We start from the raw sequence: 14984 nt of genomic DNA, 5'->3' as shown, positions 1-14984 counted from the left end.
TCTCTTGTACTGTTGGTGGGAAAGTAAACTGGTGAAGCCACTGTGAAAAAACAGTACAGAGGTTCCTCAAAAATGTTAAAAATGGAAATACCTTAAGATCCAGTAATTGCACTACTGGTTTTTTACCCAAAAAACACAAAAATAGTAATTCAAAGGGATACATGCACCCCTGTGTTTACAAGAGCATTATTTACCATAGCTAAGCTATGGAAGCAGCTCTAGAGTCCACTGGCTGATGAATGTTTAAAGAAGATGTGAAATATATAAAAAAAAAAGATGTGAAATATATATCTATATAGATATCTATATAGATATAATTCAGGCATAAAAAGAATTAAATCTTGCCATTTGTAGCAATATGGAAAGAACTAAATATAATGCTAAGGGAACTAAGTCAGTCATAGAAAGACAAATGCAATGATTTCACTCATATGTGGAGTTTAAGAAATAAAACAAATGAGCAAGGGAAAAAACGAGAGACAAATCAAGAAACAGATTCTTAATTACAGAGAACAATTTGATGGTTATCAGAGGAGAAAGCGGGTTAAAAAGGCAATGGGGATTAAGGACCGAACTTATCATGATGAACACTGGATGATGTATGTAATTGCTGAATCACTACGTTGTACACCTGAAACTAATATAACACTGTATGCTAACTATATGAAATTAAAATAAAATAAAAAATAATATTTTCTGAACTTCCAGAGAAAAAGGCCAAGACACTTACCAAAAAAAGAAAACACAAACCACAACAGCAGAGTAACATTTTCAAGAATCTAAAGGAAAGGACAGAGTATGACCCAAGATTTTATTACCAGCAAAGTTTTAAACATTAAAAAAAGAATCTAAAAAATAAAAAATAAAAAAATAAAAAAAATAAAAAAAGAATCTTAGAAAATACAATACATATAAATGCTTCCTACAAGTAGAGAATGAAAATTTTACAGTGTAATGATTGATGAGAAGGATTTAGAGAAATTTTAGTAGTGAGCATACTTAATTGATGATCTGGTACTAAAATAAAGGCAGTATTAAGTATTAGAGTTGTAAGAATAACATAAATATTACTCGCTCTGATGAAGTAGAAACAAAAACAAAAAAACTAAAAAATGCAAAGAAAAGGAAGAAAGGACATATTTACAAGTGTGATTTTTCTCTGTTCTTTGATTTATGAGAACAAAGTAAAGAGAAACACTGCATCACTTTCAAGAAATGGTTTCTGTTATTATCCTGCAGAACCACATTGGCTGTGCGAAGACGCGGGGCCCAGCTCGGCAACAGGAAGTGCACGCACCACAACAGGAAGTGCACGCACCACAACAGGAAGTGCACGCACCACAACAGGAAGTGCACGCACCACAACAGGAAGTGCATACCACTGAACGCGACACCACCAAGGAGGCGGAAGGTGCTGCCCGAGGGAACACGCAGGCGCACAAAACGCAGTGTAGCTTGACCCCTCCGCGTCGACTTCCGGCCTAATCGAGGGCAACGACGCGAGGCGGACTGAGGAAAGGCCCGGTGCAGAGGCTTCAGCCTATCCAGATACAGGTATTTGAGGGGACTTGTGAAAATTCCGTATGTTACTTTCTTGTTGGCGGGTTTCTTAGTATCAATTTTTAAGTTAAACTAGTGGTGGCTCCCACTGTGTAGTTGCGGCGCTTGTGAGACTCTGACGTGAGAGACGGTAAGTAGAGGCCTCAGGGCGCGTGGGTTTTCTCTTCTTTGTAGGGCCCCTTTTGCAGCACGATGCAGCAGGCCGTAGAACGAGCTCTGGACCGTGCGGACTATGTCATCGCGAGTGCCCAGCAGAGGCCTCCTAAAAGGAAATGCTCGTCGAGTGGGGCAGCCTCTCTGTTTGAAAAGCTCTATGACATCTACGTGGAAGAGTGTGGGAAAGAGCCCGAGGCTACGGAGGAACTGAGAAGCAACGCGAACTTGTTAGAGAAGCTGGTTAGGAGAGAGTCGTTGGCGTGTTTAGTGGTCAACCTACACCCAGGAGGGGAGGGATATTCGCTGATGCTGGAGGGGAAGCAGGGCTCCTGCTCGGAGACCATTCGGCTGCCTTACGAGGAAGGCGAGCTGCTCGAATACCTGGATGCTGAAGAGTTGCCTCCTGCCCTGGTGGATCTCCTGGAACAATCTCAGGTTAACATTTTCCACTGTGGGTGTGTCATAGCACAGGTACGGGACTACAGGCAGTGCAGCCACGGGGAGCCTGCCGGCTACCAGACCAGGCACGTTCTCCTGCGCCCCACGATGCAGACCTTAGCCTGCGACATGCAGTCCATAACCAGCGACGGCCAGCAGTGGACCGAGGAAGAGAAACTGTTGCTTGAGAGCCAGCTGATCTTGGCCACCGCCGAACCCCTGTGTCTTGACCCTTCTCTGTCAGTAGCCTGCGCTGCAAACAGGCTGCTCTATAACAAGCAGAAGATGAACACTCGCCCGATGAAAAGGAGCTTCAGGAGGTATTCCGCACCCTCTCTGACTCGCCAGCAGGAGCTGTCTCAATACCTACCTCCTCCTGAGCTGAGAGTATTGACTTCTTTCAAAAAAAGCAAAGAAAGTAAAACAAGTGAGAATTCTGACTTCATAATTTCTAAAGCAGATTATTCTGTAGATACGTGGAAACAGAGACCCTGTGACTTGGCCATCCCTTCTGAAGTGGATGTGCAGAAATATGTCAAATGGGAGAAGTTTGTTAAATATGATAACTCAAAATCAACAGTCTTGCCAGCCCATGAGGTAAAAGATGATTCTGTATTTGGATATGAAGGTGGTGATGAGTCTCAGACAACAAAGGCAACCTTCATGAAGTCGCTAAATGATCCACTTATCTCTGGAAAAAGAAAGCGACGTAAAAAAGTCAGAAATGAGAGACCGATGTCTCCTCCACACCCTTCCACAGATGACCATTCAAATAATGTGCTTCCTGGGTCCAAGAGTGATACTGAGGTTGTAATCATTCAGTCAGAGGTCTTGGTCCATCAGAAGGCCCAGTGTCCGGTCACCACGTCATCATACAGCTCCAGTGGATCAGCCAGCCCCAGCAGACTTCCTCCAGAGAAAGAAACAGAACAGCCTAAGATCTTGTCCTTTCAGTCTTCAGTCCTGGGGAAGGGAGTCAGACATCCATCTACAACCATCAAACTTCCCTCGAGCTCAGGAAAGAATTTGTCAGGTGACAGTTTTACTCCATTGCAAGGAAGCAGCTTTCTTAAATCTCCATCTCCTGTTCTTGCTTCTAAGCTACCAGGTCTTTCCCAGGTATCATCTCTGGAAGTGAATCCAGTTAGCACATTTCCTGTAGCAATCCTGTCTACTGTCAGCTCACCACAAAGAACCAGGGCCACTGAGGACATAGGTAATTCCCAGGTAACCTCTGTGGAAGTGAATCGAGTTACCATACTTCCGGCAGCCACCCTGTCTACTACCAGCTCATCACCAAGAACCCTGGTCACTCAAGTCACAGCCAGCCCCCAGAAGTCATCTATGGGAGTGATTCGAGTTACCACGCTCCCTGCAGCCACTTCATCCATTACCAGCTCATCACAAAAAAACCTGGCCACCCAAGACATGGCCGGCTCCCAGATATCATCGATGGATGTGATACCAGTCATCACACATCCTACAGCCACTTACTCTACTACCAGCTCAACACAGAGAACCCTGGCCACGCAAGGCACCACTGGTTCCCAGAAAACCTCTATGGAGGTGATTCAAGTTAGCGTGCTTCCTCCAGCAACTTCACCCACTACCAGCTCATCACCAAGAACCCTGGCCACTCAAGTCACAGCCAGCTCCCAGATATCATCTATGGGGGTGATTCGAGTTAGCACCCTCCCTGCAGCCATTTCATCCACAGCCAGCTCATCACAAAAATACCTAACCACCCAAGACACAGCTGGCTCCCAGAAATCATCGATGGGTGTGATACCAGTTATCACACTTGCTGCAGCCACTTACTCCACTACAAGCTCAACGCAGAGAACCCTGGCCAGCCAAGGCACCGCTGGTTTCCAGAAACCCTCTATGGAAGTGATTCGAGTTAGCGTGCCTCCTCCAGCCACTTTGTTGACCACAAGCGCATCACAAAAAAACCTGGCACACCAAGACACGGCCGGCTCCCAAAAATCATTGAAGGATGTGATACAAGTTATCACACTTCCTGCAGCCATTTACTCTACTGCCATCTCAACACAGAGAACACTGGCCAGCCAAAGCATCACCGGTTCTGAAAAACACTCTATGGAAGTGATTCGAGATAGCGTGCTTCCTGCAGCCACTTCATCCACTACCAGCTTGTCACAAAGACCACTGGCCCCCCAAGTCATAGCCAGCTCCAAGGAATCATCTATGGAAGTGATTAAAGGTAGCACACTTCCTGCAGCCACTTCATTCACTACGAGCTCATCACAAAGACCGCTGGTCCCCAAAGTCACAGCCAGCTCCCAGAAATCATCTACGGATGTGATTCGAGTTAGTGCGCTTCCTCCTGCCACTTTGTCCACCACCAGTTCATCAGAAAGAAACCTGGTCCACCAAGTCATGGCCAGCTCCCAGAAATCATCTACAGAAGGGATTCGAGTTAGTGTGCTTCCTGCAGCCACTTTATGCACTACCAGTTCATTACAAAGACCGCTGGCCCCCAAAGTCACAGCCAGCTCCCAGGAATCAGCTACAGAGGCGATTCGCGTTATCACACTTCCTGCAGCCACTTTATGCACTACCAGCTCATCACAAAGACCGCTGGCCCCTCAAGTCGCAGGCAGTTCCCAGAAATCATCTACAGAAGTGATTCGAGTTAGCACACTTCCTGCTGCCACCCTGTCTGCTACCAGCTCATCACAAAGAACCCTGGCCCCCAAAGTCACAACGAGATCCCAGAAATCATCTACGGATGTGATTCGAGTTACCATGCTTCCTCCAGCCTCTTTGTCCACTACCAGCTCATCACAAAGACCTCTGGCCCCCCAAGGCACTGCAGGCTCACAGAAACCCTCTATGGAAGTGACTCGACTTAGTGTGCTTCCTTCAGCCACTTTCTCCACCACCAGTTCATCAGAAAGAAACCTGGTCCCCGAAGTCATGGCCAGCTCCCAGAAATCATCTACAGAAGCGATTCGAATTAGTGTGCTTCCTGCAGACACTTCATGCACTACCAGCTCATTACAAAGACCACTGGCCCCCACAGTCACAGCCAGCTCCCAGGAGTCAGCTACGGAAGTGATTCGAGTTAGCACCCTCCCTGCAGCCACTTCATCCACTACCAGCTCGTCACAAAAAAACCTGGCCACCCAAGAAACGGCCGACTCCCAGAAGTCATCGAAGGATGTGATACCAGTTATCACACTTTCTGCAGCCACCATGTCTGCAACCAGCTCATCACAAAGAACCCTGACCCACAAAGTCACAGCCAGCTCCCAGAAATCATCTACAGAAGTGATTCCTGATAGCACGCTTCCTCCAGCCACTTTGTCCAGTACAAGCTCATCACAAAGACCGCTGGCCATGCAAGGCACCGCCAGCTCCCAGAAACCCACTATGGAATTGATTCGAGTAACTGTGCTTCCTCCAGGCACTTTGTCCACCACCAGTTTATCAGAAGGAAACCTGGTTCCTGAAGTCATGGACAGATCCCAGAAATCATCTACAGAAGTGATTCGAGTTAGTGTGCTTGCTGCAGCCACTTCATCCACTACCGGCTCATCAGAAAGACCACTGGCCGCCCTAGACAGAGCCAGCTCCCAGAAACCCTCTGTGGGTGCGATTCGAGTTAGTGTGCTTCCTCCAGCCACTTCATCCACTACCAGCTCATCACAAAGACCACTGGCCCCCAAAGTAACAGCCAGTTCCCAGAAATCATCTACAGAAGTGATTCAAGGTAGCACGCTTCCTCCAACCATTTTGTCCACTACCAGCTCATCACAAAGACCTCTGGCCACGCAAGGCACCGCCAGCTTCCAGAAACCCTCTATGGAGGCGATTCGAGTTAGAGTGCATCCTCCAGCAACTACATCCACTAGCAGCTCATCACAAAGACCGCTGGCCCCCAAAGTAACAGCCAGCTCCCTGGAATCACCTTCGGAAGTGTTTCGAGTTATCACACTTCCTGCAGCCACTTCATCCACTACCAGCTCATCACAAAGAGCAGTGGCCCCCCAACTCACAGTCAGTTCCCAAAAATCATCTACAGAAGGGATGCAAGTTAGCACACTTCCTCCAGCCACTTTTTCCACTACCAGCTCATCACAAAGACCTCTGGCGACGCAAGGCACCGCCAGCTCCCAGAAACCACCTGTGGAAGCGATTTCAGTTAGTGTGCTTCCTCCAGCCACTTCATCCACTACCAGCTCATCACAAAGACCGCTGGCCCCCAAAGTTACAGCCAGCTCCCAGGAATCAGCTCCGGAAGTGATTCCAATTAGCACGCTCCCTCCGACCATTTTGTCCCCTACCAGCTCATCACAAAGACCTCTGGCAACGCAAGGCACCACCAGCTTCCAGAAACCCTCTGTGGATGTAATTCAAGTTAGAGTGCTTCCTCCAGCCACGTCATCGACTAGAAGCTCATCACAAAGAGAGCTGGCCCCTCAAGTCACAGCCAGTTCCCAGAAATCATCTACAGAAGGGATTCGAGGTAGTACGCTTCCTCCAACCATTTTGTCCACTACCAGTTCATCAAAAAGACCTCTGGCCATGCAAGGCACCGCCAGCTCCCTGAAACCCTCTGTGGAAGCAATTCGAGATAGTTTGCTTCCTCCAGACACCACTTCCATGACCAGCTCATCACAAAGACCGCTGGCTCCCAAAGTGACAGGCAGCTTCCAGGAATCAACTACGGAAGTGATTCGAATTATCACATTTCCGGCAACCACATCATCCACTACAAGCTCATCACAGAGACCACTGGCCCCCAAAGTCACAGCCAGCTCCCAGAAATCATCCATGGCTATGATTCGAGTTAGCACTCTTCCTCCAACCATTGTGTCCACTACCACCTCCTCACAAAGACCTCTGGCCTCGCAAGGCACCAGCAGCGCCCAAACACCTTCTGTGGAAGTGATTCGAGTTAGTGTGCTTCCTCCAGCCACTTCATCGACTATCAGCTCATCACAAAGACAGGTGCCTCCTCAAATCACAGCCAGTTCCCTAAAATCGTCTACAGAAGTGATTCAAGATAGCACACTTCCTCCAACCATTTTGTCCACTACCAGTTCATCACAAAGACCTCTGGCCATGGAAGGCACCCCCTGCTCCCAGAAACCCTCTGTGGATGTGATTCGAGTTAGTGTGCTTCCTCCATCCACTTCATCGACTACCACCTCATCACAAAATCCACTGGCCTGCAAACTCACAGCCGGCTCCCAGAAATCATCTACGGCTATGATTCGTATTAGCACTCTTCCTCCAACCATTTTGTCCACTACCAGCTCATCAGAAATGCCTCTGGACATTCAAGACACCACCAGCTCCCAGAAACCCTCTGTGGATGCGATTCGATTTAGTGTGCTTCCTTCAGCCACTTCATCGACTACCAGCTCATCACAAAGACGGCTGGCCCCCAAAGTAACAGCCAGCTCCCAGAAATCATCTACAGAAGTGATTCAAGATAACATGCTTCCTCCAACCATTTTGTCTACTACCAGATCATCACAAAGACCTCTGGCCATGCAAGGCACCGCCAGCTTCCAGAAACCCTCTGTGGATGCGATTCGAGTTAGAGTGCTTCCTTCAGCCAATTCATCGACTACCAGCTCATCACAAAGACCGCTGGCCCCCATAGTAACATCCAGCTCCCAGGAATCATTTACAGAAGTGATTCAAGATAGCACGCATCCTCCAACCATTTTGTCCACTACCAGTTCATCACAAAGACCACTGGCCATGCAAGGCACCACCAGCTCCCAGAAACCCTCTGTGGATGCGATTCGAGTTAGTGTGCTTCCTCCAGCCACTTCATCGACTACCAGCTCATCACAAAGACCACTGGCCCCCAAACTCACAGCTGGCTCCCAGAAATCATCTACGGCTATGATTCGAATTAGCACTCTTCCTCCAACCATTTTGTCCACTACCAGCTCATCAGAAATGCCTCTGGACATTCAAGACACCACCAGCTCCCAGAAACCCTCTGTGGATGCGATTCGATTTAGTGTGCTTCCTCCAGCCACTTCATCGACTACCAGCTCATCACAAAGACCACTGGCCCCCAAACTCACAGCTGGCTCCCAGAAATCATCTACGGCTATGATTCGAATTAGCACTCTTCCTCCAACCATTTTGACCACTACCAGCTCGTCACAAACACCTCTGGCCACGCAAGGCACTGCCAGCTCCCAGAAACCCTCTGTGGATATAATACGAGTTAGAGTGCTTCCTCCAGTCACTTCATCGACTACCAGCTCATCACAAAGACCGCTGGCCCCCATAGTAACATCCAGCTCCCAGGAATCATCTACAGAAGTGATTCAAGATAGCACGCTTCCTCTAACCATTTTGTCTACTACCAGTTCATCACAAAGAGCTCTGGCCACGCAAGGCACCACCAGCTCCCAGAAACCCTCTGTGGAAGCAATTCGAGTTAGTGTGCTTCCTCCAGGCACTTCATCGACTACCAGCTCATCACAAAGACCGCTGGCCCCCATAGTAACATCCAGCTCCCAGGAATCATTTACAGAAGTGATTCAAGATAGCACGCATCCTCCAACCATTTTGTCCACTACCAGTTCATCACAAAGACCACTGGCCATGCAAGGCACCACCAGCTCCCAGAAACCCTCTGTGGATGCGATTCGAGTTAGTGTGCTTCCTCCAGGCACTTCATCCACTACCAGCTCATCACAAAGACTGCTGGCCCCCAAAGTCACAGCCAGCATCCAGAAATCACCTACGGCTATGATTCGAATTAGCAGTCTTCCTCCAACAATTTTGACCACTACCAGCTCGTCAGAAACACCCCTGGCCACGCAAGGCACTGCCAGCACCCAGAAAACCTCTGTGGTAGCGATTCGAGTTAGTATGCTTCCTTCAGCCACTTCATCCACTGCCAGCTCATCACAAAGACCGCTGATCCCCCAAGTAACAGCCAGTTCCCAGAAATCATCTATAGAAGTGATTCAAGGTAGCACGCTTCCACCAACCATTTTGTCCACTACCAGCTCATCACAAAGACCTCTGGCCATGCAAGGCACCGCCAGCTCCCAGAAACCCTCTGTGGAAGCAATTCGAGTTAGTGTGCTTCCTCTATCCACTTCATCAACGACCAGCTCATTACAAAGACTGCTGGTCCCCAAAGTAACAGCCAGCTCCCAGGAATCAGCTTCGGAAGTGTTTCAAGTTATCACACTTCCTGCCGCCATTGAATCCACTACCAGCTCATCACAAAGACCGCTGGCCTCCAAAGTCACAGCCAGTTCCCAGAAATCATCTACAGGAGTGATTCAAGATAGCACGCTTCCTCCAACAATTTTGTCTACTACCAGTTCATCACAAAGACCTCTGGCCACACAAGGCACTGCCAGCTTCCAGAAACCCTCTGTGGATGCAATTCAAGTTAGAGTGCATCCTCCAGCCATTTCATCTAGTACCAGCTCATCACAAAGATGGCTGGCCCCTCAAGTCACAGCCAGTCCCCAGAAATCATCTACAGAAGTGATTCAAGATAGCACGCTTCCTCCAACCATTTTGTCCACTACAAGCTCATCACAAAGACCTCTGGCCATGCAAGGCACCGCCAGCTCCCAGAAACCCTCTGTGGAAGCAATTCGAGTTAGTGTGCTTCCTCCAGCCACTTCATCAACTACCAGCTCATTACAAAGACCGCTGGCCCCCAAAGTCACAGCCAGCTCCGAGGAATCAGCTTCGGAAGTGTTTCGAGATATCACACTTCCTGCTGCCACTGAATCCATTACCAACTCATCACAAAGACCACTGGCCCCCCAAGTAACAGCCAGTTCCCAGAAATCATCTACAGGAGTGATTCAAGGTAGCAAGCTTCCTCCAACCATTTTGTCTACTACCAGTTCATCCCAAAGACCTCTGGCCACACAAGGCACTGCCAGCTTCCAGAAACCCTCTGTGGATGCAATTCAAGTTAGAGTGCATCCTCCAGCCACTTCATCAACTACCAGCTCATCACAAAGACCGCTGGCCTCCAAAGTAACAGCCAGCTCCCAGGAATCAGCTTCGGGAGTGTTTCGAGATATCACACTTCCTGCCACCACTTCATCCATTACCAGCTCATCACAAAGAGCAGTAGACCCCAAAGCCACAGCTAGCTCCCAGAAATCATCTACGGATGTGATTCGAGTTAGCACGCTTCCTCCATCCATTTTGTGTACTCCCAATTCATCCCAAAGACCTCTGGCCATGCAAGGCACTGCCAGCTCCCAGAAACCCTCTGTGGATGCAATTCAAGTTAGAGTGCTTCCTCCAGGCACTTCATCAACTAACAGCTCATCACAAAGACCGCTGGCCCCCATAGTCACAGTCGGCTCCCAGAAATCTTCTACAGAAGAGATTCGAGTTAGCTCGCTTCCTCCAACCATTTTGTCCACTACCAGTTCATCACAAAGACCACTGGCCTCACAAGGTACCACCAGCTCCCAGAAACCCTCTGTGGATGCGATTCGAGTTAGTGTGCTTCCTCCAGGCACTTCATCCACTACCAGCTCATCACAAAGACCGCTGGCCCCCAAAGTCCCAGCCAGCACCCAGGAATCATCTACTGAAATGATTCGAGTTAGCACACATCCTGAAGCATCTCTGTCCACCAGCAGCTCATCACAAAGAACTCTGGCCACCGAAGGCACTGCCAGCTACCGGAAACCTTCTGTGGAAGTCATTCGTGTGAGCATGCTTCCTCAGCCATTTCGCACAGTACCAGCTCATCACTAAGAACTCTGGCCACCCCGGTCACGGCCAGCCCCCAGCAATCCTCTATGGAAGTGAATCAAATTAGCACACTTCCTCCAGCCACTTTGTGTACTATAAGCTCATCACAAAAAACCCTTCCCCCAAGGTCACAGCCAGCTCCCAGAAATCATCTACAGATGTGATTTGAGTTAGCACACTTCCTCCAGCCACTTTGTCTATTGTCAACTCATCACAAAGAACCCTGGCCCCCCAAGTCACAACCAGCTCCCAGAAATCTTCTATGGATATGGTTTGAGTTAGCATGGTTCCTGCCTCTGCTCTGTCCACTACCAGCTCATCACAAAGAACCCTGGCACCCCAAGTCACAGCCAGCTCCCAGAAACCATCTACAGATGTGATTCACGTTTGGACTCTTCCTCCAGCCACATTTTCAACTACCAGTTAATCGCAAAAAACCCTAACCACCCAGTGTCTTGTCCCTTCCCAGAAATCATCTGTGGAAGTGAATTGAGTTAGCACATATCCTGCAACCTCTTTGTCTACCAGCTCATCACAAAGCGGCCCGGCCACCTCAGTCACAGCCGACTCCAGTGGCCAAAACATCATCAAAGTGGTGGGCCCTCGTTATGGAGTCCAGGCTTTGGGGAGTGGATCTGGTTCTGGGCAAGGCTCTACCTCTGGGACCACAGCTCCTTCGGGAACCAAGCCCAGTAGCCTGCCTTCGGGAGCTCAGCCACCACAGGCTCCTTCTCAAGTAGGTGTTCAATTTATTTTAAAAATTGCCTCAAATATTAGGCCAGTAACTGTACTCCAGCTTCCAGAAAGTTCTCTCCTTTTGAACACCCAGCAGCAGCCTCAGCAACAGTGGCTTTATCAGTTGATTCCACAACAACCTCAGCAACCCACTACTTCTAGTCAACAGCCCACAACTTCCTGTCCTCAGCAGCCAGTGCCACAGGGTTCAAGTGCAGAAGGTTCATCTGGTCAGAGAGCAGCCTCATCTGCTCAGCAAGACATTGTCCTTAACCTCCCTGGAGCAGGAAGTTTTCTGCAGCCCCAGGCAGCAGTGGTGGTGCCTTTAGGCTCTGTGGAGAGCCAGAAAACATCGGAGCAGAGCCATCCTGGGCAAACAGTACAGCTGTCCCCTGCCTCACAGCCACAGCCCAAGCAGCAGGTACAGTTGAGAATTTTGCAGGGCCCAGTGGCTGTGGCAACTGCAGTCGCCCAGACAGCTCAGCTACATCCACTTAGTGAGCAGACAGCAAACCAGTCAAAAGGTAAAATGAAGAGAAGCACATCAACTACTCCAGAATCCTAGATCTTACATCACTTTTCTTTCTGTTTCTAAAAAAGCAAGACAAAAACATTGAAGCAAAGGGTTTCTGAATTTTTACTTCGTCTTTAATGTCTCAGTATTTGAACTGCTGGGTATACAAACCATACAGAAGCACAACCTAGTGCTTTTGATATAAAAACAGGGAAATGGTTTAATGAAAAAACAAATGAATGGATGGACTTTGATGTTAACCACCATCAGGTCAATATCCCAGCTCTGCAATTTGTCAACTTTAAGCCTATTTCCTAACTTCACTGAGTCTCCATTTCTTTATCTGTAAACTATGAATAGGAATAATCACTTGTTAAGTTTATTGTCAAGGTTAATGTAAGACATTAAATATTGAAATTGAAGTATTTTAATATAAATAGCAAATATTTGAAAGAAATAAACATAAGTATTTATGCTTAAAATAAACTATAATAATAATGTTAGTCCAAATAACAGTATTGTTACATTACATAAAAGCCAACCTTGGAATCAACAGCAAATATGCCACAGGAACTTAATTATTCAAAAAAAACCACACTAGACTTTTAAATGTATAAATTATACATGTACACATTTTTGAGATTTTCAAAGTACATAGATATAGGTACAGCTATAGACATATATATATAGATATAGAGATTTTAATCCTCTATTAAATAAACAGTAGCCTTTTTACTCTACCTAGATGCCCCACATTTTGAATTCTCTCTCTGTCTGATAAAACTGGATGCATTAGGCACTTGTAATTTCGTTCTTCAGTAATTGAAGAATGATTTGGATATATGACTCAATATCATTTGCCAGACAATATTATTCAAATGCATTATTCATGTGGTGCTTATTATTTTGCAAACATTTCATAATATACAAATGCACCTGCTATCTGCCTCTTGCTCCTCTATTCTGTCTCAATTATTTTGTCCCCATCAGACAAGATAATAATCACAAGAGAGAAAAGGCAAAAGTTTCTTGACTTATAATGGACAAGTAAATGAAAATTGTGAAGTTTAGATGAACTGGTGAAACAAACTACAACAGGGAATTATAGAGACAAGAATAAATAATTGTGATATGAAAATATCTTTAATATAGCTGCTAATTTAAAATGATTTCTGCAGCTCATAAACTATATTTTATGATAGCAGTGTACAGTAAGAAACTTAATGGCTACATTAAAACCCCTTCCTCCCCAATTTAAGTGAATTCATAAATGTGGATAATACTTTTAAAACACTTATATGTAGCGGCACTTGAGTGGCTCAGTTGGTTAATCATTCGACTCTTGCTTTCTGGTCAGGTCATGATCTCAGGGTCCTGAGGCAGAGCCCTGCCCTCAGCAGGGAATCTGCTTCTCCCCTCCTCAAATAAATAAATCTTTTAAAAAATAAAATAGAATACTTATTTAGGTGACAAAAATGTCACCTTCAGGAGTTTTTGGAATCGAAGTTTGCTTGAAAAGAATGAGCTATTGGAAACATCATAAAATATATTTGTTAACATTATATGGTCTCATTCATTTGGGGAATATAAAAAATGGTGAAAGGGAATAAAAGGGAAAGGAGAAAAATGAGTGGGAAATATCAGAAAGGGAGACAGAACATGAGAGATTCCTAACTCTGGGAAACGAACAAGAGGTGGTAGAAAAGGAGGTGGGCGGGGGGTGGGGGTGACTGGGTGATGGGCACTGAGGGGGGCACTTGATGGGATGAGCACTGGGTGTTATTGTATATGTTGGCAAATTGAACACCAATAAAAATAAATAAAATATATTTGTTAAACATTTGCTTTTGTTAAAAGACTTTATTTTATTGTAATATTTGCTATTTCAGACATCCACTTAGATGATTGGTAAACATCTTTCATTTTGCATGCTTATGTATGATGGCATTCATCACTTCCCTGAGCCTACCAGTGTCTTGACTGTTTGGTGTTAGAATAATTCAGAAAGTAACTGAATTAATTACCAAGTAGTTTTAAATACTTTTAAGAACAAAATCTATCTGCATACTCTTACCCCTAACTACTTCCATTGGGTTTATGGGTTTTGAGGGATTCTTAGAGAAGTTCTCAGACTTCCTTCTTTTTTAAAATTTAATCTTACTTCAATTTAATTAATTAACATATAGTATATTATTAGTTTCTGAGGTAGAGTCAGACTTTCTTCTTAACAACCAAACAACCAAATGTAAGGTAACACTATGAAAAAGTAGGGGGCAGAATGTGTCCTAACATTAGCAAATAGATTTCCAATAAAACATTTTCATCTGTGACATTTCATCAGGTGTCACAATGCATTGCCAAATACCTTTCCCTGCATGGCATACTATATAGAATTAAATTCAAACTATTTTGTTTGGCTATTTGAGGTCTTTTTTGACCTAGGTTTGGCTTGTCTGTCTTACAATTTTCTACCATTTCCCCATTCACAGTTGTGACTTTGGCGGCATTTAAACCACTGGTGCTCCTGATGTGCTGGATTGTTCCTTGCTCCCATGTTTTGGTGGAGACCTTAAGTGGAACCTCCTTTCCATTCTGTGCTCGTAGTGTAATGCTTTACCATTGCTCTGGAATCTATTTCTGTAGCATCCCTTATTACAGCCCCCTTCAAACTCTTTCAAAAGATTATTTATGGATCAAATATAGTAGTAAGTATAAAGAAAAATAAGAATTGAAAATGTACTTTGATATAAGAATCCTTTTCAGATTTTTATTTTTTCAAACATAGATTGTATAACTTTGCATGAACTTTATAGCATTAGTATTTTTATTTGAT

General features: G+C 45.9%; 2 protein-coding genes across 3 annotated transcripts in view; one reads left to right on the top strand and one right to left on the bottom strand.

The window, feature by feature from the left end:
• Window positions 1-14984, bottom strand: part of IL1RAPL1 (interleukin 1 receptor accessory protein like 1) — a 1374783-nt gene that overhangs the window by 585198 nt on the left and 774601 nt on the right. The gene's annotated exons all lie outside the window — the stretch shown is intronic.
• Window positions 1739-13854, top strand: LOC112654567 (transcription factor SPT20 homolog). The gene is made up of 3 exons (XM_025439139.3): window positions 1739-3273; window positions 4894-4984; window positions 11460-13854. The coding sequence occupies exons 1-3, from the start codon at window positions 1753-1755 to the stop codon at window positions 12200-12202; spliced, it is 2355 nt and encodes a 784-aa protein (XP_025294924.1). The 5' UTR covers window positions 1739-1752; the 3' UTR covers window positions 12203-13854.

Source organism: Canis lupus, chromosome X (assembly GCF_003254725.2).
Source record: "Canis lupus dingo isolate Sandy chromosome X, ASM325472v2, whole genome shotgun sequence".
NCBI lineage: Eukaryota > Metazoa > Chordata > Mammalia > Carnivora > Canidae > Canis > Canis lupus.
This window is presented reverse-complemented; position numbering and strand designations above follow the sequence as displayed.

What these genes read in the sequence shown, in the direction of transcription:
- LOC112654567 (XM_025439139.3), top strand. Translation starts at nt 1,753, where the DNA reads ATGCAGCAGGCCGTAGAACGAGCTCTGGACCGTGCGGACTATGTCATC. An exon ending in AGCTACCAGGTCTTTCCCAG is followed by an intron (nt 3,274 to 4,893) that starts GTATCATCTCTG and finishes ACGAGATCCCAG; the next exon opens with AAATCATCTACGGATGTGAT. An exon ending in AAGACCTCTGGCCCCCCAAG is followed by an intron (nt 4,985 to 11,459) that starts GCACTGCAGGCT and finishes CGGCCACCTCAG; the next exon opens with TCACAGCCGACTCCAGTGGC.